Consider the following 23,829-nt stretch of genomic DNA (forward strand, 5'->3'; position numbering starts at 1 on the left):
ATTTCAAATAGAAAAGAGGCAATTCCAACACCTGACTTTTGTTGTCAGCTCAGAGACAGGCCCTTAGCTGTGTCTTTCTCTCTGCAGTCGTGGGTTTCCCCCTTTCTCTGCTCAGGAAAGGGAATACTGGTCTGATGGTATGGAGGATGAAAGAATGGGAAACACAGTGTGGGATTTAGGGCAGTAGAGTACAGGGATAGGAGAACAAAAAGCTGGGTGAGAATTCAAAAGTGATGCATTATTTCTTAGTGATCCTGCAAGAGATAGAAGTTAAACACTTTTCTAAAGCTCTGTAAGTCAAAAGATCCCATTGATTTTGGTGGAATCCTTTAGCTGTTATGGATATAGGACCATGGCCATATTGTCTATGTTGATTTTGGTGGAATCCTTTAGCCGTTATGGATATAGGACCATGGCCATATTCTCTATGTTGGGCTCTGTAACTTTTGGCTCACTGTAACTGTTTGGCTTCTGTAACTGAGCATATAAGCACTAATTTGATTAATGTACTATCAGAACTGCGATACTTCTTGTACCTCCTCTGAACATCTCTGGGAACATTTCCCTTTGGTACAGGGTGCTGTAGAGAAACAGGTCTTAGGATTGTTTAAATTGTCTCTCAGCTGGTTCCTTGTACTACTAACCACTGTTCTAGTACTGAGCTTTGAAGAATTCACTCTTAAGTAATATTCATAAGTCCACAAAACCAAGCAGGAGGATGGAGAAAATGTTCCTCAGTAATCCTCCATACTGCTGCACTGTAGGTGTAGGTCTTCACTGGACAGCCTAGACCAAACATGATGGAGGGAAATGACACAGGCATAGGGACAAACCACAACTCCAGGGCAATCTGTAGGTCTGACTACATGCATATATTTATACATCTTAGCATACACCCATGAGGAGGAAGGCCAGGCCAGAGCTCTAGTTGGTGTTTACGGTGTGATATTAAATCATTCGTTATAGGTGTTTTTGAACTATTTTATTTTATTTTATTTAAATTCCCATTAGAGAAACATTATCCTTTGATCATATCCTCAGCCACAACTGAATCATCATATTTCACTTGTTAAGGTGGGAAGTACCCAACTAGGATGCCAATCTTCTTTCATTATATATATCAGAGGTAATACCATCAGTTGAGTTGGAGAGATAGGACTAGAGGTGTTAGATGAACAGAAATCCCTTACAGAAGAATCACCTGTTGCCATTTAAACTGTCTCATCTGACAGTGAGGTCTCTATGCTACTTTTCAAAGAAGAAATGAAGGGAAGGGTGCTTCTCCAAGGAATTCAGGCAGGGGCGTTTACACAACTACCTTCACCTCTGTTGAGCTTGTGAACCTCATGAGATAAGTAAACTTGTTCTGCATGTACATCCACACACCAGGAGCTGGTGCTTTTTGACTATGAATACCCTAGAATTAGCTGCCATGGGGATTCTGGGTGTTGACAGGAATATGGCTAGCTAGCTGAAGAGATCATTTAAGCCTCCTAGTAATGAGCTCATTTGAAGCAAGTGCCACACTACTAATTATCACTTGGTTCTGATTGATTCATCACCTGCTTTGGTGCTCCTATTTCACACACACAACATAAACTGCTTGGTTTAAGAGACTGAATAATTCACAGAGTTTGTTTAAAACAGAATCATGTCAACTACTGCCAGGCTGATTTTCTTTCATTTAGTTTTTCTATATGTGTGCAAATATATGTGCATATGAACATGTAATTACTGTAGAACCATGCATGGAATGCCTATAAAATATTTTAACAAAGACAATATTGTAATCTGGTTTATATTCATCCATTACACAAGATAAATAATAATTTTCCTTACCTATTTCAGTCATGGATATCCCCGGAGCTAACTGCCCATTGTTGAATGAGCTGTAGGTAAACAAGTTTGGTACAGAGGTAAGGTCATAGATAGGTTCCTGCTTTATCTGTTTGATTCCAGTCATGTCTAATCCAGACTGATCTGGAGAAGGCTGGGCAGAATCCACGTTGTAATAACCCTCAGACTTTGGCAGGTCGATGACGTGCCCATTTGAGTAGGTGCTGCCTGTTTCATTATTCAGGTTGCTCAAGCCATTGCTGATGCTGTTGCTGTAAACCCTGGCAAGGGCTTCTGCCTCGCCACTCTGCTGCTGCCGCTGTTCCTGCAATCGCTGCTGGTGTTTCTGCACTTCAGCATACAAGCTATCCCTCTGCTTTTTGGACATTCTTCCAAATTTCACAGCTGAAAAATAAAGCATAATGCAACTCATTTTCATTTTTTTTTTCTTTACAATAAATAAGATCCTTCTGTTATGATACATCCAGCAGAATTTATCAGAGAACAGAGAACAGATAGGAGGACATTCCTCTGGAAATATTTGTTTTTACACTTTATGATGTGTATTTTCCAATGCTGAGTATTTCCAGTCCATGTGTAATGGAGATCAGTTCAGAATCATCACACTTAGTAGGAGAGGATGGGCTTGTCTTGCATTTTTGCTACCCCGTAGTTCAGTTATAGTCCTCAAGAAGATTCTGAGCCTACACATGTGGGTGAGAGATCTTCTAGTAGGAAGAACAACAGAAAAAGAAGGGAAAAATATGAGAAAGATGTGCCAGAAAATTGAGAGGGTGGTAGCTCCTTCAATTTATTTGCACTTTACTTTGAGAGTTTGTTTTTCTTGTCATGAGCCCCAGCTTACTTGCAGCCCTCCGCAAAGTCTGCAAGCCACTTCACATGGACACACACAGGCTGTCCCTGGAACTGGCCCACAGTGCTATGCACTTTCTTACAGATGATGTACAATGGCTGGATTTTGAAAAATGCAACTCTGTATTTTCTTCAAATTTAGAGCCTCAGTAATAAAAACAAACACCCACTGTTTATTCTCATTATATATTCATTAATTGGATTCTCCAGCTGCTGTCAATTAGTATCCTGCCTCCGCATGATAAAAATGAATTTGTTACATGGATGAGAGGTAAAATTCACATTAAATTTCTCTGCTAAAAAATCCATACAGGTTATTTTAAACTTGCAAGATTTCTCAATATTATTAAGCATAAACACCCTCACATCAACAATGAGCGAAGAAAGTGATGCTGTCAGAAGAATTCCTTTCTTTATCTGTATGCAGTGTTCCCTGAATTATAGGTTGGGAAGACAGGATTGTCAGTCATGCTAAAATACTTGTGTGATCCCTCAAATACTTGGGAAATACTACTTTTCACAGGAAAGTATGTGCTGTTAAACTCCTGAAATTTTGCTACTTTAATTTCCTCCAGGAGGAAGTGGGAGTTGAATTGTCAAAGTAAATGGCATTCTAGGACCAAAAGGACTCCATGAGATAGCAGTGTATCTCCCAGACTGGTGGAACAGGTAAGCAAGTTGTTTCAGTAAGACATAGAATATACTGAAGGAGGAAAAGACCTATTACAAATTTTAAACAAGTTTATAAACTCTGGGCCATCTAAAGAAATAGCTCTTTATGTAACTTCTTCATCAATGACAATTTCAAATGACAGATTTTATGTAAATTTTTTAAGACAGAAAATTGCTGGCAGGAAACTTAATTAATATAACCTGTCTTCAAAACCAGAATGTTTTCTTATCATACTTCCTGACCATCTCAAATGTGGCTGTGAGCTGGACTGCCCTTGCATTAGCAGTGGCGGCTGGGGCAGGTCTGTTGTGGGCAGCTTTGCTCAAGCCTCCCACCAGACCTGCAACATGACCTGCCTACAGCTTGAAAGGTGGATTAGAGCTCTGCATGGACCAAAGGATCCTGCCCGTGGATAAACTGTGGAGCCTCCCACACTGGTTTGATTTCCATTTTCAATGCTAAACAAACATTTCTTATATAGACCCAGACACGGACAGGAGGTAATACACAAGTGAAATAAATGCTTTTTTTTTTTTTTTTTTTGCCCCCCCCCCCCCCCCTTTTTTTCATTGAGAAATGCCAGGTCAAGTGCTCTGAATAAAATAAACAAGTTTGAAACCTTTAACCTTAACATTACTTTTTTTTTTTTTTTTTTTTTTTTTTTTAAACTGCCTATTTACTGTTAAACATCTTTAGAGATCTCAAGGAAAGGGATGCTTTCTTACATCAATATTTAATGTTATTAATATAAGAAATTATATAAACTAGAATATAAATCCGCCTCTCAAGAGAGGACCCTTTTGTGCTTTTGATCAGAACAGCACATTTTCCTCCCAACTCTTAATGCTTCCAAACTAATATTGCTCTCCATTTTGTGATTCCAATCCACACCCCCACTCCACTACCACCCGCCCCCCCCCCTCCCCCCCCCTCCCCCCCCCCCCCCCCCCCCCTGGAAAATAACCTCTGTTAACTGGCAAAGATCCATGTCTCACAGTGCATGCATTACAAAGCAAGGAGCTTCTCTTCTCTCTTTTTCTAGAAATCTACACGGAGTTTAAGCAGTCAGCAGTGAAGAAGAGTTTCAAAGGGTTTAGGCATGAAGCAGGAATCTGACTCCTTACCATCTCTAGACATTCCCAGGGCAAGACATTTCTGCAGTCGGCAGTGTTGGCAACGATTTCTGTTGGTTCTGTCAATTAAACAGTTTCTCTGCCTTGGGCAGGAGTAGGAGGCATTGTTCTGCTGACTCCTCCGAAAGAATCCCTAGGGGCAACGAGGAAGAGAAACAGAGTATTACCATGTGCGTATATGTGCGCACACTCACACACACACTCACAGCCATGCAAATTCTTATTTAGCACAATGTTATTTATGCTATGGCTTTGCTGATGAACTAAACTTGTACAGTGGAATTAAAGAACATTCACTCCCAATAAGGAGAATTTTTCTTTGTAGAAGAATATTAAATAATATAATTCCACTTTGTTAAAAGACAAAAAGTGGAGAGTTACAGAATACACTCCTATTATGTAAAAACTACAAAGTATCATCTAGTGCTTGTTCCTTACAGAGGAAAAGATTGTCAGAATTTGTAAACAGATAACTTAAAAGTACATATTCTGACTATTTTCTTTCTTTAATGAAAGATACTGGTAATATCCGGCACTGGCTATATGTAGCATTAGAAGCTGAAAAGTCTGCTGTTTAATTTAACCTGGCAAACGTTGATCTGATCTGGAGAGACCATACACTTCAGGAGTGAAAAGTAATTCAAATTCAAGCATCACAAAAGCAGTAGGATTTAATGACTGTATCAAGTAAACCTGACACACAAAAGAGAAAGCAACACCTTTAGAGACTACCATGAGAAAGCAAAGACATTTCCCATATCAATGCAATATAACTATCCATTTTATCTATTAAAATTTTTGTAGTTATTCTATCTTCTAGAAGGTTTGGCTGGCCTGTTGCTGGACTATTTGGCAAAGTATCAAAGGGCTAGAACTAATACTTAAAGCCTTATGAGCTCTGAAGTGCTACAACCACCACCAAGAGGTACTATTACTGTAAAAATGACTTGAAATGGAAGAGTTGACAAAAGAAATGAAACCAGGAGATGAAAAAGAGAGAGGGAGAAAACATTTTACAATATTCTTTTATTTCCTGTAAAATAACGGACAGGAGGAACATTGAATCTAGAGACAGAAAGAGAAACAAAGAAAATAAGTTAATTGGCAAACTTAACAGCTGTAGAAACAGGTAACTGCATGGCTTTGTGCTGGGAAAGGTGAAGGATAGTCTAACAACTGCAGGAAACCACAAAGAGAATGCATCATTACTGCAGTTACACTAGTTACCAGAAGTGACACAAAAGTGGTTGTGCTTTTCTGGGTTGGTTTGTAAACAGCTCTCAGTGGAGTCAGAAAGCAAGAGCTGACTGCACTCGTTAGGTAAAACCAGTGTTATCTCCATGCAGACTGATAATGATAAAGTATGGAATCTGTAACTGCTGTGGTTTCTATGAGTGTGAGAGTGGGGAAGCAAAAGGGTGAAGTTGTAACAGGGCTCAATTTGCTTGCCAGGGGTAGAAAATGAACTCTCACTCAAGTCCTTGCAACCCAAATTAGGGTGGCACAAGGTGTCAGCAACAATGGGCTATAGGCATGATATCCCACTAAGGAGAGAAATGTGCTAGTTCCTAATGTTGAGCATAAAGAGACTCTATTTGGCCTGAGCTGGTTTTATCAGTGATTATATTATATCTAAAAATTAAATTAAGTTTTATGATTTGTACTGCTAAGAGCATGAACAGCCCATAGGGCAGCTCTCAGAAAAAATCTGCTAGGGACTTGCCTGATCCTGGCTGACCAAAACTTTCTTCTTGCTGAGGAGGTGAGCTTAATATAACACTAGATGGATGATGATTGCAGGTAATTCTTACCTACTTTTTGAACTTTACAGCCAATTTGTTTGTGACATGAGGAGCATTTTCTGGTTTAGATTTCAGTGGCTCTTATGTGGATACGGATTTGAGAGAACAAATGAATTAAAAGATGTTAAAAAAAACACACACACACAACGATCTAGCACCAACATGTCTTATCCTGTAGTGCTGTTTTTACCCATTGTCTGATCTCCTCTCACAAGATTTTTTTTTTTCCCTCCCATTATGGTTGATCTCCTCTCACAAAAACTTGTTTGTTCCTTTTCTGCCCCTCTTAGGAAAAAATCAAGGGTTACATAATGAAGTTAATCTACAGCAGGTAATTTATTTCTCCAAGGAGACTTTTGTCATTTGTTCTTCATGAAAAAGATCTCAGTGTTTTCTTCAAAGTAGAGAGAAACCTCTCATTTCATGTTTAGGGGATCTTTATATAATATTGGCTATATTTGCTGAGAATAATGAAATTTTGGGGAAGCAGGACACAAATCATTACTGAGGCCATAAGAACTTTAAGATAGGTTTCCCAGTGTTCCTAGCACTGACAACAAGTCTTTCTGCATCTGAAAGAGTTCATTTTATCCATTACTGACAGTCAGTCTGAGAAGGGGAATGGTCATGCAAACTACACTCTAAATCATGACAAAACAGAAGTAGCAAACACTTTGCGCCAGGGGCCAGCAGAGAAGATGAGAAGAGAGCTTTCATCAAAAAAAGTTTTTTGTTTGTCTCTTTAGTTTTTTTCTTTTCTTTTTTTTCTTTTTTTTTCTTTTTTTTTTTTTTTTTTCAGGATTTTTGTCTTTCAGAAGAAACCTGTCTTCAGGTTTCACACTGACAGCGGTGACAGTGGCAGGAGACACCATTTTCTTCACTGGGCCCAGCATGTTACTCAGTATATGCAGGCGTATATCATGGAACTGCCATAAAGTTTATGACACCCCTTAAGCACTTAGGATATGCATTTGCAGTGGCAGAACTAATGCAGACATGCAGTGAAAGGATTTTGTGTCCCCTGGAGTTTGTAGCCATGTCAGCAGCAGTGTAATCCTCCAAAAAACACCACATCCTGAAATGCTGTGGCCCTCTGGTGCCTGGCTCAATGCGCACGCATGCTTGTGGATACACTTCTGGTCTCTTTCTTCTGCACATGCTCTCCCTCTTCATTGGTTCACATTTCTAATGCATTCAGACAAAAGGAGCTAGACATGACCAGTTATTACTATGTGTGCTGAACAAATAGTTATTTAACTGCTGGGCGATGAAGAGCAGAGTTGCACTGCTTGAGACAGTGCTTACCTTAAGAGAGAGGTCTTGCAGAGGGAGAGGCTTCCTGTTGAACCTGATGTGAAAACTGGCATCTTTTTTTCACAACAGACTCACGAAACAAGATTAGACTAATTGATCTGATGCTGGAACAAAAACCATAGGCTTAAAACTGCTGTAAGTATAAGAGAAGTTCTTTATTTCAATAAGTGGTCCTCACACAGAGCTGAGGGGTATCATCTCCCCATAGGGCACACACAGGGGCCAACCCTAATCACATCTACAGGAGACTCTACCCCTCACTCTACTCCTCTGTGGAGGCTGGATAGTGAGTTAAGACTCTCCTTTTCTGCTTAAAGAATTTCTCTCCAGTCATTTTTGTGCCAGTGTTGAGGTATCAGATCAATTAGTCTAATCTTATCACATGTGACTGTCATGAAAAGATGCTTATTCCCAGTCCAGTCTCACAATAAGACAGTGTCACATTGTGGACTCTTAGTTTAAAATTGTTAATATTTCTGAGAGAAATCTGATCTTTGACAATATATTGTTTCTTAACATGTTGGCATTACATATTTTCACTTCTGAATGGGTGTACACAAATTTTCAGATTTTACAAATACAGAATTTCCATTTTACTCTACAAGTACGTGTCCACCTTTAAAAGCACCAACTTGTGTGTTTCCATACACAATCAACCAGAGATGTTGTCGTCAACTTTGCAACTTCTCTTTTACAGTCAGGGCTGAAATACCAGTGTGTATAGTATAAAATTCTGTTTTTCCATAGGTAATAATCTAATTCCTTACATAAGAAAAAGTACAGACTCTTTTTAAAGTTGAAAACTTAAGCCTTTTTGTTGTATTTGCTTGGGGTCTGATTAGAGTTATTTGAGCCAATGCCTGGGATAACATGTTAACACTTTTTTTTTTTTTTTTTGTCTCACTGCCAGTTCCTAGCAATTCCACTACGCTGGAGCCTATAGGGAAGAAGGAAAAGGATCCTTTTACACTACACATAATGTAAGGCATTTTTTTCTTTTGGAGACTACAATTTGGCTTGCAGAGAATACAAAGGGTATAAAACAGGACTAAACTGACACCTGTAAGCTTTTAAGATGTTGAACTGAGATACCACATCAACTTCTAATGCTACACAGATTGTATAAGAAACAATCCAGTTCTCAAGCTGATTTAAAGTAGAACTTGTATGACTTCAAGTTGCCATCCTCTTGATCAGCACTTGTACTGTATCAGATGTGATTAATTCATGTTTCAAAAGTGGAAGTAACTCTAAAGACTATTTAATGAAAAGTAACTAGTAAAATATGAAACATATGTATATGAACAGCAGGCTTTGGCGTCTCTTGCTTGAAAGAGTGTAGAAGTGTATTATTGCATACACTAATGCCTGAGGCTAATGCAGATGATGATGACTATGCTGTACTCAAAACTCATACCTTGCAGCCTTCACATGTGATGACTCCATAGTGTATTCCAGAGGACTTATCACCACAAATTTTGCATGGTATCACTTCAATTTGCGCTGAAAAATAAGACAAATATTTTGAGTATGTAATTCTATTTCATTTCTTTCTTCCTGAAAGGAAGGTCTTAAAAGCTAGAGGTAGACAACAGACAGGCTGTGTCCCCCTCTTTCCTCCCCTGATAACATATAACTGCTTCTTATTGTACTGTATGTTTCTGAATGCTTTGATTTGCCAGAATTTAATTTCTTCACATTATGTAATTTCTACCATACCCCACAAAACTCTTAAACAGTTTGTTATCTCATGATTAGCAAGTTTTTCCTCATATTCCTCTCTTTTGTATTTATTTGTTAATTTCATCTTCATTATTACTAATGACAGTCATTAAGGATCCTAAATAATTATCTAGATTGTTCTTGCTTACATTTTTCAAATATTCACTTTGCAGAGGTAGATTTACGTGGTATGTTTTGATGCATTTTGCAGAGTAGTAGAGGTGATGAAGTTTTCATATCCTTCAGATTATGGCTTCAAGACACACAAAGATACCGATCCCACTAGCAGAGATAAGTTTGCCAATGATTACTTAACCTCTCCTTCTCTTCAAGCGGTTTGTTTGAGCACCAGCTCAGACGTAGGCAATACCCAGACTGAGGTTAAATATCCAATAACTCTGTGATGGGAGAGTCATGCACTACCTGAAAGTGTTTGTATATGTCTATCTTTCAGATCCCTTTATAAACCAAATGATTAGGAAATTACTGTCTTCTATGTGTATATCTTTTTCTTTTGGTAACATAGCCATTTACTTCCCTCAACTACTTTGAATTCTGTGTATGTTTCCATTTTCTACATTGTAAGAACACATACTCTGAAATTTAGGGAAGGATTGTACCTTATTCTAGTAAGAAGCATTGAATTGAAATGAAAATGCGATTTTCTTTCCCATTCATTTCTTTTCCTCTGTAGAAGTACGTTTTCTCTGCATTTCTCCTACCACCTGGAACTAGTATCATGCTTGGTAGAGACCAGTACTCCTGGCAGATATTGGTTGTGTTTTAACCCTGGTAAAATGTCACACCCCACACAACTTCTAGCTTACTCCCCACCGGTGGGATGAGGGAGAGAATTAGAAGGGTGAAAGTGAGAAAACTCATGGCTTGTGGTAAAGACAGTTTATTAGGTAAAACAAAATCTGTATGTGCAAGCAAAGCAAAATAGTTCATTCAGTACTTCACATCCACAAACATTCAGCCATTTTGGGCTGAATGGCATCATTCAACCCTTTCCAGGAAGCATAGATTATTCACCACATGTAACAGTTATTTGGCAAGACAAATGTCATAACTCTGAACATCCTCTTCTCCTACTTCTTTCCCCTCACCTTTTATTGCTGACCATATGATATGGGATGGATCCACTGGTCAGCCGGTGTCAGCTGCCCTCAGTGTGACCCCTCCCAGCTTCTTGCACAGCTGGTGGGGTATCATGAGAAGCAAAGAAGTCCTTGGCTCAGTGTAAGTACTGCTCAGCAACAACTAAAATAGCAGTGTGTTTTCAACACTATTTTCATCACAATTTCAAAACATAGCACAATTCCACCTATTGGCTTCTATAGGCACATCAATGATAGAAGGAAGACCAGGGAAATTGCAGGACCTCTCTGGAAGGAAACAGGAGACCTGGTTACCTGGGAAGGCTGAGGTACTCAATGGCTTTTTTGTCTCAGTCTTCACTGGCAAGAGCTCTAGCTACATGGCCCAAGCTCCATAAGGCAAAGTCAGGGACTGGGAAGATGATGAACCACCTACTGTAGGAGAAAATCAGGTTCAAGACCAGTGAAGGAACCTGAAGGTGCACAAGGGGGCCTGATGAGATACATCCACAGGTCCTGAGCGAAATAGCAAATATAGTTGCTAAGCCATTGTCCATCATATATGAGAAGCTGTGGCAGTCTGGTGAAGTTCCCATTAACTGGAGGAGCAGAAACATAACCCAGATTTTTAAAAAAAGAAAAAAGGAAGACCCAGGGAACTACAGAACAGTCAGTTTCACCTCTGTTCCTGGCAAGATCATGGAGCAGATCCTCCTGGAAGCTATGTTAAAGCACATGGAAAATAAGTGATTGGTGGCAGCCCACATGGCTTCACTAGGGACAGATTGTGCCTGATAAATCTGGTGGCCTTCTACAACAGGATTACAGTATTGGTGGATAGGAGAAGGGTAACTGACATCAAATACCTTGAATTGTGCAAAGTGTTTGATGCTGACCCCCATAATATCCTTGTCTCTAAACTGGAGAGACATGGATTTGATGGACGAACCACTCAGTGTGTAAGGAATTGGCTGGATGGCTGCACTGTAAGAGTTGTGGTCAATGGCTCAATGTCGAGGTGAAGATCAGTAATGAGTGGTGTTCCTCAGGGGTTAGTATGGGGATCAGTGTTATTTAACATATTTGTCAGTGACACAGAAAATGGGTTTGAGTGCACAAGAGTGCACTTGAGTACACGAGAGTCTCAGCAAGCTTTCTGAAGACAGCAAGATGTGTGGTGTGGTTGACAAACTGGAGAGAAGGGTTGCTATCCAGAGGGACCTGGACAGGCTTGAGATGTGGGCCCATGAGGACCTCATGAAGTTCAATAAGGCCAAGTGCAAGGTCCTGCACCTAGGCCAGGGCAATCCCAAGCACAAAAACAGGCTGGGTAGGGAATGGATTAAAGCAGCCCTGAGAAAGATCTGAGGATGTTGGTCAAAGAGAAGCTCAGCATGTGAGCAAGCAATGTGCACTTGCAGCCCAGAAAGCCAACAGTTTCCTGGCTTCATGAAAAGCAGCATGGCCAGCATGTTGAGGGAGGTGATTCTCCCCCTCTACTCAGCTCTCATGAGACCCAACCTGGAGCACTGTGTTCAGCTCTGGGGCCCCCATCACAAGAAGGACATGGATCTATTAGAATGAGTCCAGAGGAGGGCCATGAAGATGATCAAGGGGCTGGAGTGCCTCTCCTACCAAGACAGGCTGAGGGAGTTTGGGTTGTTTAGCCTGGAGAAGAGAGGACTCAGGGAGACAGTACCTAAAGGGGGGGCTAAGGGAAAGCAAGAGAAGGACTCTTTGTCAGGCAGTGTACTGATAGGTCAAGTAATTGTTTTAAACTAAAAAAGGGTAACTTTAGATTAGATAGTAGGAAGAAATTCTTCACTGTAAAGGTAGTGAGGCACTGGAATGGGTCTCCCGGAGAAGCTGTGGATGCCCCATCCCTGGAAATGTTCAAGGTCAGGTTGAATAGAACTTAGGGCAACCTGGTCTAGTGGAATGTGTCCCTTCCCCTGGCAGGGGGGTTGGAACTACTGGATCTTCAACATCCCTTCCAACCCAAACCATTCTATGATTCTATGATTATAAGATTCCACTATGAAGAAAATTAACTCTATCCCACCCAAACCCAAGACAATATCTTCCATATTTGGGGCAACAGTGGTAACAGTTCTCTGCAACACAAGTCACTCATCAAATACTTGGGCAGCACAACTGAGAGCCTGCATGGTGAGGCTACCCTGAGCACAAAAGTTGCTAGCCCTTAGTATTTTGGATGGATAAATACAGCTCCAAAATGGATTGGAAGTCAGGAAAACAAGTTTATAATTCAGGCCATTTCAAACCTGTTGTCACAAAAAAAGGCTATAAATACTGGAGAAAAACTTATTTAAAATGACTGCATATTTTAAGACAAGCACTAAGCACACTCGTATGGTGAATGTTGGGGTAATGTAATGGCATAGTCTGGATTTTGACCATTTCCAATCTACAGTTATCTTTTATCACTGCTTCCAGGAAACAAGAGTTTCCTAAAAGTTATCTTTCTGCCACCATGAAGTTAAGCAAACAAAACTCAGGGCAGTGTCTTGCAGAGCCACCATACTTCCCACTGAAAGGAATATTGCAACCCCTACTCCATTGTAATTACACGGTAGGGACTTACTAAAGTAAAAACCACAAGGTGAATATTAGTGTGCCTATTCTCTGTTAAGTTAGTATCTACTTCCCTGGGACACCATGTACAAAATGAGCCGGGAAAAAAGAACATTTATGGATGGTTAAAGAAACTTTGGTTTCCCATTGTGAGTTCACTTTTCTAAGATGCTCTCTCTGATCAATCATGTTTCTAGGCAAGGGGAACACTGGCTTAGGCAAGCAATACAGTTTTTTAAATTGTTTATAAGCTAGGATGGATAGGATTAATTTTACTGTAGAAAAATATTATTTATTGTTAATATGTTTTGGGTGGAAATAACCCAGAAAGAAATCTCGGCTGTCCTTCTACTTAAGAAAGCTCATGTCTTGAAACAAAATTTCCTATGTCATCTACAATTTTGGGATTAGTTTTTGTATCTTGTTTTGCTTTCACAAAACAAGTGATGTAGATTTTCTACCTTCTTAAGAAACTTGTACACGTTAGCCATCCTCCTGGCTTAATAGCCAGATTAAAAAAAAAAAAAAAAAGGAAATTCCTGATAGAAATGTAGCTGCAGTTTCTTGGTAATTTTGCCAGGTTGATACTGTTTAAAAATGCTTATGTCTTATGCCCACTGAAGTAATTAAAACATTTAAACATGCACATCAAGGTAGTGCTCTTTGAAAGGCTAGCTGAAGCAATTGCTCACAGGTCTCTGCTTAAAAGTCATGTGGAGGGAGCAAGGCTAGGCCCTGGGACCATGTGCTGTTTTATGCTGACAAGCATCAAAGACATATGTCAATGTCACAGGCAGGGACTGCTGTGACAATATGAGGAGATCTTCAGGAAAAGTAATGACAAGGGAAGAAAAAAATAAAAACTGCTTGAAGGTAGTTTTAATGTGACTTGCGTATACAGTTTGTAACTGATATAGGAACAGAGACAGAAGAATCGATCCTGTGACACTCATTGCATTAAGCACAGTACTCGTTACCATGAGCAATCAATAATTCTATGCGTGACTTGCAATTATAAGCACTATGCTCATAATAAATATTTCTGGATCAGGTCACTAAATGCTAAGGCTCTGGGTTTCAATTATATGAAATAAATACTACAGGTGTGCAACTCATCAATTAATTCAAACCCTTGTTCAAAACTAACCATTCTATAAATTAGTAAATACAGGATCTCTAGGAAATTGCTACTATGGCTCCTTAGATAGCTCACAGAGCAGGTAGCATCTTTAGGACACAGAAAGCATTTGAAGAAGTTTGGAAAAATAGACTCTGCTATGGTCTCCTAGGCATTTCTTTTTGTTCATAAGACAGCAGAACAATTTAAGTATTTGTAAGAGAAAACTTGAGTCATTAATTGTACAGGCCAGATGAAAAAGAAGCCACTGTACTCCCTGAAACATCTTGAATTACTGTAATTAACACCCAGTGTACCAGGTTTGTTTTGCAGATTTAATGATTGTCAGGGAGTACTACACCTTTTTCACATCTTGTCTTTGTTCAGACGCCTATAATTTTATGTTGTTTTTCTTCTTCTCTTCTCCTCTTAGGCCAACAAACATTTTAGGGAACTGTATATCTTACTGCTATCTATAGCTACTATAAAATAAACAGCTCACTTATGAATTCCTTGCAAGTATAAAATACATTGATTCGGTACTGATTCCTGAACACTGAAGTAAAAATGGAAGGAACTAATAGTGGAGTTGCCATAATGATAACTTTCAGCAGTACAGGAAAGGAATTTATCTTCTACCAACATACTAAAAATGAGGAAACATATAACAGCAAAACTACTTATCTCCAGTTTTAAAGTCCTTCCACTTGCCTTCTTACCCATCAACTTTAATATGTGTAACAGTAATGGCTCCTGCCTTTTTTTCAAGCTCTAATATAGGTCTCAACTGCCCATTTGTTTAATTTTTCAACAAGCACATTCAGTTTTCATCCTGTCTTGAGATGTATCACTCAATAAAATTCTGCAAACCACCATCACCGAAAACATTAATAATGTTTGGATATATGCTGCATTTTGGATGCTACTTATCACCAACAGTAACTTCTCTCATTACCACAGGATCATCCTGCCTCTCTTCAGTATTCATCTCTTACTTTATACATTAGTTTAGGAACTACCTTTAGGTTTATATGGCATCCTAAAAATTAGAATGCCACAATGAAAATTAATTAATTCCACATGACTAGTAGCAATAGTCCACAGATGCCCAGTTTACCATCGGGAACCTATTTCATTCCCTCAGGACAACAGGAAGAAAGGTAGAATACTATTAAGGAAGCAAATACTAAATCTTCTCAGACGTTTGAAGTGAACCCTTGGGGAAAATACATATATATATATACACATGTGTACATATATATGTGTATATATATACATATATGTATATGTATATATTTATGTGTGTATATATATATACATACATATATGTACTTACAAACATCTTCACTAGTCATTTTCTCCTATGTTGCCCCAAGTTAAAAAGATGCATGGACTTTTTCTTTATCGGCAAAAAAAAAATAAATCACTGGCAGTAAGTTCATTATTGTAAATGTAGAGCAATTATCAGGTTTCAAGAATAGTTATATTGGTGAAATTAGGAAAAAATCCAGGAGTTGCATGGTTATTTGCTGAATTCCTCTTGAAACAAAGGCAAGAGTCAACAAGACAGTCAATGTGTCCACTGTATATTTCTGAGGACTAGCACTTACATGTATATGTTATCTAACAGTTAAAAGGCAAAACTTGCATTTTATGTAATCTCAGTTTAACATCTGAGAAACTTCATTTAGGAGAGACAGGACTGTAATCTCCCAGACCTGTAGCTTTGGTTCCAAGGGGAAAAAAGACTCAAGCTTTCAATATTTAGTCCTTCATCAAAAGAGTATATTAACATATGCTGGGCATGAACTTTGAAGAGGAAGTCCTCTGTTATTTGTTGATCTAGGAGGGATCACACGTGGGAACATCAAGGCTAATCAAAGAATCAGCATCAAAAAAACCAGCTTCTTCACCTTCCAAGAATTCATAACATCCTTGAACTGGAGTTCTTTGAAAAATACTCTTAAATTGGCCCAGATCACTTTCATATTTGTATCCCTAAGTGATTTCAAATTGAATATATTAATCATTTTCATCTAATGCCAACTCTGGTTTCTTTCATCCTGGCCTCTGTGAGTAAGACAGGTTTTTTCCTTCAGTGTCACCATCAATAAAAATTTCCACTATAGGCTATGCTGCCAACTAGAACTTGGTACCTTCTTTGCTATTGATTTAGATATTCTGTGGTGACAGCAAGACTTCAGGTGCTTTGCATTTGTTTTTAATAATCTGAAAACATGGAGCTGAAGATACTGGCTACATTTTTCCAGCCTCTGCCATACCTCATACAGTGAGAGCTACACCATTAGCAATATCTATGCAAGCTAATTAATGCTAGCTAATGTTAATTAATGTGTCTGAAGTTACGTGTATGTTGTCAGTCCTACCCAAAATGATCCATTAGAGTAAGGAGATACGGTGGAATTGACCCAGGAAAATACCTGCTTTATAAAATCTTAGAAGTTTTACACAGTGGTACACACAACACTGGTTACGGGTCTTGACCCTGTACTTAGATCTACAAAGGCTGTCAGGTCCACTCTGCCCAGTGCATTACGGCAAAGCTGATGATTACCAAATATGCCAGTTATTAGTATGTGTGCTGAACAAATAGTTATTTAACTGCTGGGCGATGAAGAGCAGAGTTGCACTGCTTGAGACAGTGCTTACCTTAAGAGAGAGGTCTTGCAGAGGGAGAGGCTTCCTGTTGAACCTGGTGTGAAAACTGGCATCTTTTTTTCACAAGAGATTCACGAAACAAGATTAGACTAATTGATCTGATGCTGGAACAAAAACCATAGGCTTAAAACTGCTGTAAGTATAAGAGAAGTTCTTTATTTCAATAAGTGGTCCTCACACAGAGCTGAGGGGTATCATCTCCCCATAGGGCACACACAGGGGCCAACCCTAATCACATCTACAGGAGACTCTACCCCTCTCTCCTACTGCTCATGTGGAAAGACATGCAAATTCTCCAGAAGCAGTCATTCTTTATCTATATGACTCACTGGACACACACAGTAGATTTGATCTGCACTTGTTTTGTAACAACTTGTCATGAATTTCAAGGAAAGTGGTAGTCCTGGCTGTTAGATATTGAGAAAACTGATAGATCATCATTTGAAATAGCAGAGCGATAGATTACTGTTAAAAAGATTGTTTTTCCCATAAATCCACACAATTGTCATGACTGATTTATTTCATGATCTTGCACTCTCAGTTGAAGTTTTTTTAGCTTATAATCAATGTCACTCGGAAGATTTTTTGGTGACACATTTTCTTTCCTCCTTTCTCTTTAATGATTTCCCAGGGAGGAAAAAAAAAAAAAAAAAGCACTGAATTGTGTCAGCTCCTTTTACAGATCAGCTCTGCTCTTTATCACATGACTATTCTAAAGACTACTGGAAAACAAAGACTTAAAAGATCTCTCTTTTTTTTTTTTTTTCAGTGAAAAAAGTAACAGGAAGTTAGAATGTGCAGCCTTATTGGATGCATTTATTTTTATTTCATTTTATTGTGTAGAAAAGGTCAGTATGAAACCTTAGAATTAGGCATTACAATGTCTGTAGACTGTTATTTCAAAGTTTCAGAATAATATGCTATATATTAGCCTTTTTAAAGGTTTCATATATGAAAGAAATATGTTTATATCTGCACTGTAGATACATACTTAGGGAGACTTTTTGTATTTGCTTCTACCATGGTCATAATAATGATTACAGAGCATTGTAACATAGACAGATAAAATAATAGAGGTTTAAATGATTATGAGTGCTTCAGAGTTAAAGGCAATCTCCAGACTGCTTATATAATCTGATCTTTTTGTATTTTTTTTTTTGTTAGTTTGTTCCAAAACACCAGTTTTGGAACAAACCTGGAAACAATGGTCTCCACTGTTTTTTTGTCTTTACATTCAGAGGAGAAGATGAAATTATAGAAAAAGAAAAAAAAAAGAGAGAGAGAACAGTAGGACAACATTTTCTCATCACATTAAGAACAGAAATTAAAAAAAATAAAAGTTTTTGTTAAAATATCTTTTATTTCCTTTATTGAGTATAACTGCAATAGATCTAGCAGTTTTATTTAAGAATTTATGAATAGTAATTAGTTGCTATGTTTGTGATTGTTCAGGTAAATAGATGAGATTTTCAGGTAGATGTGTTATCTTTTATTACACCAAATGGTGCATTCTTTTTAAAAATAAATGATTTTGGGCTCCTAGCTTTTTATCTCGTGAGATAGGAGCAAAGGACTTTAGGTTTAAAAAAGGTTAAGAATAATTGCTCAGAGCTGAATTCCATTATGCTAATCAATTAGAAAAGCTGCAAGATTTGCAAAGTTGGATGATTCTCTGAGGAGCAAAGGTGGCTGTGATGAAGAGAACCATAAGGGTCTTAATAGAGCTAACACAATGTCATGATACAATTGATATGCACTTATTTTGGATTACCTTTTTTTTTTTTTTCCTGCAAAATTGTTTATTTTAATGACATAAATGCATACAGTAAATTAACGAAAAATTTTAGACTTCCATGGCATTATTACAAGATAGTGGCAGAGATGCTATTTCCTGGATTTCAAATAAAACCTTTTTTTTTTATTATTATTTATTTCATATATTTATTTATTTATTTTCCCCAAGAATGGCAGCCTGGCATGCAATGAAATGCCAAAAGGTTTGGAAGATGCCAAAGGCACAGAAATTCTCACCTAGCAGCTTGTTTGCTTCTTTATTTTGGGGAAGACAAGGTGGTCAGCGCAAGTGGGAAGCACACGGCTGTCTGGGCCTTTTGTGGAATGGTTCACAAGCTGGGAGGCAGCAGAAGGGAAGCATACCTGCTTGTATCCTCTGCAGGGCAGTGATGGCTAACACAAACCAAATACAGTCTAGTGTCCAGATGTGAAAATAAGAAAATCAGAGGCTATGGTTCTGCTGGAGGCTGTGGCTAAAAGCCTGAGCTCTAAAAGGCTATGCTCAAAGAGATCACAAAGGGTCAAAGGATCAGTAAACTTTGAAAACCACTTAGTGCTCTTAGTGCACAGCAGCATGTTCATAGCCTCTCAACATGGGCATTTCTATATTAATATATGTACTCTTTATCCTAGTAACTCATATGCATGGAAATTATACATGTAACTTCAAAGAATGATGCTACAGTAAAACAAGTTACCACACAACAAAAAAAAAGTTGCCAACCAAAAATTTGGACTCCTTAGGTGAGTTTGAACAGAGATATTTAATTAAATTCTCAGAGCCTTATCCTGGGCCCTGTAAAGAGCTCAGAAACTTGCCTTATTCACAAGAAAAGATTTAAGTGTATAATAAATGCAGAATTATTACAGTACAGTTTATACCTCCCTCAAAGACTCAAGCAATGGTTCTGCTGATACTGCACACTTTCCCTAAAGAGATTATTATGGTAATCCCAAATATTATACTACCCAAGCTATCTTACGTTTGAGCTCATCAGATCCTATGTTCTACAAATAATCTCTAGCACCTTTAGACAGTGTTTATATAAGCTGGTGAGGATGACTATTTGAGCAGTGATGACCATGTTTTTCTATGCAATTCTCTACACAGAAAATGTGCACTTGTTCAAAAAATAGTGGCCTATACAGAAAATACACTGCATATGCAATGTTCTTTCCTGTGAGAAGCACACTTTTACTCTGCCAACTATTTGTCATAATTGGTAGATATTTGACTTATATGCTTTATAATAGCACAGCCATTTAATGGGATCAGTTCTTTTCCCTCCTTACTTGTCTTTACTTAGAAAGCTACTGAGTGTGCCCAGTGTTTCTGAATGACTGTTTTGTAACAGACACCATTCCACTTTTTTTTCCTCTCTTGAATAAGTAGATCAATGGACTTTGCAAGTAGAGAGCCCAGATGGTATGGTAAATATTTATGGTCAGTTTCACCTTCTGAGAGTGAGCTGAAATTGTCATGTAGTACTCAACACCTCAGTTAGATATGTTAGATATGAAAAGATCATCTTTGTGCAGGTACAAAGCCTTGTAGCACAGAAGTGTTGCAAGGAACGGTCTCTGAAGGTCTTCTGTGTTAAGGATGTGGGATCACACATGACTTTACACCCAGCCAGTGTTACTGCTTGCTAGAGTAGGAAAATGAACTGAAATCTTATTTCAATTTGCAGTGGAAGGCAAGGCATAGTGCTTATTCTCTACACCGTTATTTTGTTCAAACATCCCAAGTTTCCTACACTTCCCGTCAAACCACAATCCAGAACGTGATGCTTAGCAAAAACATCAGCAGAAAGGAGGACCACTGTACAGTCCGACAGAAGCAACTGGCACTCAGCAATTTCAGTATTCATGACTCAGGTGCCACTCAACAGAGCCTGAAGGCAGCCTCTGTATAAATGGAGGTTTCAAGTATAATCTTATTGAACTCCTCCTCTACAACTGCTTATTTTCTGAACAGCTTCCCAAGCACTTGCACTGGTAAGGGAAAAAAACCTGTAGCAGCACCAAGGATGGAGAGTGAAATAATACAATGTAGTGTGAATAATTAAGGATTTAAGAGGTTTCTTCAACCTGTAGATGAACATAAAATAGAGTTGCTGGAACTACAAAGAGTTCAGGTTTGGAGAAATTGCCAGCTGGGTCAGAACAGTCTTCTATCATCCCACCTCTTGAGTATTCTATTTCTGATATTTTTATTTCATGCAAAAATTGTCTGAAAACTATGGAAGACTCAGGGAAATTAAAGTTTTTTTTTCTTTTTTTTTCTTTTTTTTTTTCTTTTATACGCATATAAGATAACAGAATAGAATCAAACAGTATCATATCTTCTGGAAATTAGTAAGTTTTACACCCCTAGAAATAAATAAAATTAAAAATACAATAGAAACACAAAAATCTCTATGTGATACTTAGAACAGAAAAGAACTTTAACTTCATATAAGTACACAAACTCACCATTCAGATAACTGGGTATTTATGTTTTAAATTTTTGTATTTTTTGAACATTAAATTATATTCAAATTATGTTGAATGTTCAAACATACTGACTTTTTTTGAGGTCTCAGGTATGGTCTACCTTTTATAAACAAAATATTGGAAGAGGTAGGAAGGGACTTTAGATTTAAAAATCTCCAAACCTAACACATACCCAACAAAAATAACTACTGTCATTGTTAAGTTTTCATACGAAAATGCCATGTTTAAAATGCCAGCACTAAAAGGAACAAAAAAACACTTCAAAGTCAAGAAAAGTACATGAAGTAATGTACATAGAAAGTTCCATAATTTTGTATCCTGTATGCACTTTATTTTTTTTTACCTAACCATTATTACAGTTACCTTAAATATTATCTCTGAGGACACTGTATCCAAAGATGACATTTTACTTAACAAGTTATGAAAATGTGACTTAAAATGATTTAAACACATTTTTGAAGTACAATCAGTGGTTACTAATGGCTTTTGCAAACTCTGGAAAACATTACTTTCATAGAATCATAGAATCTTTCCAACCTTTTTTTCTCTTCTACATATGACAAGATACAGAAAAAAACTTTCACATCTAACAATGATATATTACATACCATAAATATTCCACTATGGAAATCACACAAAATATTTCTTTTGCTTTATTAATTACCCTAATACCTTATCTCTTAAACTAGAATAACTGATGATGTATACTGTAACACTTTAACTAGCTAAACACCCCTTTCTTTGAGCAATTTTAATTAGTCTGCCTTAATGTCTGCAAAATTATTGAAATATTTAACTTTGTTCAGTGATCATCTGCTCAATGTTCCCCAAATATACTCTTCAATATGAATTTTTGTAGTCATATCACTGATTGTTGCAAACAAATGTCATGATTACATTACTGGATATTTAATTCTCATTGTTTTCTTTTATCAAATATTGAAAATTAAGCATGTAAGGTAGCCCAACACTAATCAGTAAAGAAGTACACAAACTGGGTAGTTCTAAACACGTACATTTCATTACAGCAAAGTGAAAGGACCTTCAAGAAGTCCTGTACAGAGAATATCAATCACAACAGAGTGTAGACTATAAACCAAGGTGTGAGAATGGCAAAACAGAATGAAAGGGAGCATAATTGGTTATTTTGCACCTTGAATAATAAGATTTTTGCCAATATCATTTTTTTTTTTTTTTTTTTTTTTTTTCCTCTGCCCTATTTCCTGAAAAGAAGTCCTATTTCCTGAAAAGATTTTTGTTCCTGGAATCTCTGTCATTCCATTTGTCCGTTACTATTAAAAATATTTAATTATACTGTTTTCTGTCTGCCTTATACAAGATACCTTCAAGAAAATTTTATCTGATTTCACTGTTACAATCATATACTTTGATTAACAACACTTTGGTGAACCACAGAGTATGATGCAACTTAAGAAACAAAAACATTTTAGTAAGTTAAATATATTGTACATTTGTAGTCCCAAGAAACCACTAATTAATGCAGCTTTTCATGTTCAATGTTTTAGAGCTTAAAACATCTTGCCAAAATAGCAATTGTAAAGCTCAATGAAAAGTTGAGAAGGAAAAATACATAACCATAGTTTATGTCTTTATATTTGTTAATGAGCATGATTCAGTAGCAAAAGTTGTCTTAAAAATGGAAGAGTTGCTTTTTTTTTTTCCCTCTCTCTCTCTCTTTCTCTCTCCTTTTTTTTTTTTTTTTTTTTTTTCCTTCCTCTCTTTTAAGACAGAAAATCATCAGGCTGTCTGCCCAAGGGATGGGGAAATGTGATTCTGCTGTTAAAGATTTTGATTCTGAGTAGTACTAAGTAAATTTGAAGTAATTCAACACACTCAAGTAGAATTACAGCAGTGTAGCAAAAAAAGGAGATCTAACTTGCACCGTCTGGGACTTTATGTAACTATCATCACAGTCAAAGGAATAATTTCCCACCCGCTTTCCTGAATCACTTTCCTCATACTACTCTCCCCCATATATTAGGCACAATATAACTCCTACAAAGCAAATTGACAAGAGACATAGACAACAACAAGCAAACAATAAAAGTGATTTCAGTCTGGAATATCTCAGAAATCCTCCCTATATTCTCTTCTTGGTGTTTCTTGAATTTGATCACATTTTTGATCATCACTATGGATTTTCACTTTTACACATTTTTATTTAAAATCTTTGCCCTATCTTTTGAAAAGAAATCAAATCAGCTGGAGATATTCTTGGATTTGCATCTGTTGCGGTCTGAAAAATGTTATACTTCCCAACTGTCTACTTCCTAACTTAATCTGTCATTTTTTTACACAGTGGGAAGAATTAATCTTTAGTAAAACTCCAAGAGGAGTTGTCTCAAAGATAGATTTGGTACAGTACGATTAACATTTCCCTTTTTATTCTTCATGGGAATACCTCATATAGTTAAGGAAGGGAAGAAAAAAAATATTTGGACTCACCAGTTGCATCGTTTTTTATTCTGGGTTGAATATCACACATTTTGTTGTAAATAAATAAGACTGCTAGGTGCAGAACAGTATTCTCTCTACCAGTCTACTTATTCACACTTACACCTGTGCTGTTGCAAAAGTAGAGTCTTAACAGACTGTGTTAACAAGATTAAATGGAAGAAGTGATAAAGGCATAGACTGTTCCATTTCATTAAGAAAGGGAGGAAGACTGCTTGAG

General features: G+C 37.5%; 1 protein-coding gene across 1 annotated transcript in view; it reads right to left on the reverse strand.

The window, feature by feature from the left end:
* The window catches only part of RORB (RAR related orphan receptor B), a 40,919-nt gene extending 27,380 nt beyond the window's left edge, over positions 1–13,539 (reverse strand). Inside the window, exons 1-5 of the mRNA XM_050716402.1 lie at positions 13,510–13,539; positions 12,298–12,307; positions 9,049–9,134; positions 4,507–4,648; positions 1,840–2,241 (exon numbers count right to left, since the gene is read on the reverse strand). Of these exons, the coding sequence (XP_050572359.1) occupies positions 1,840–2,241; positions 4,507–4,648; positions 9,049–9,134; positions 12,298–12,307; positions 13,510–13,539 (670 nt within the window). The remainder of the gene's footprint in view (positions 1–1,839; positions 2,242–4,506; positions 4,649–9,048; positions 9,135–12,297; positions 12,308–13,509) is intronic.
* Positions 13,540–23,829: the final 10,290 nt, after the last annotated feature.

The sequence above is a fragment of the Cygnus atratus genome, chromosome Z, assembly GCF_013377495.2.
Source record: "Cygnus atratus isolate AKBS03 ecotype Queensland, Australia chromosome Z, CAtr_DNAZoo_HiC_assembly, whole genome shotgun sequence".
Classification (NCBI taxonomy): Eukaryota; Metazoa; Chordata; class Aves; order Anseriformes; family Anatidae; genus Cygnus; species Cygnus atratus.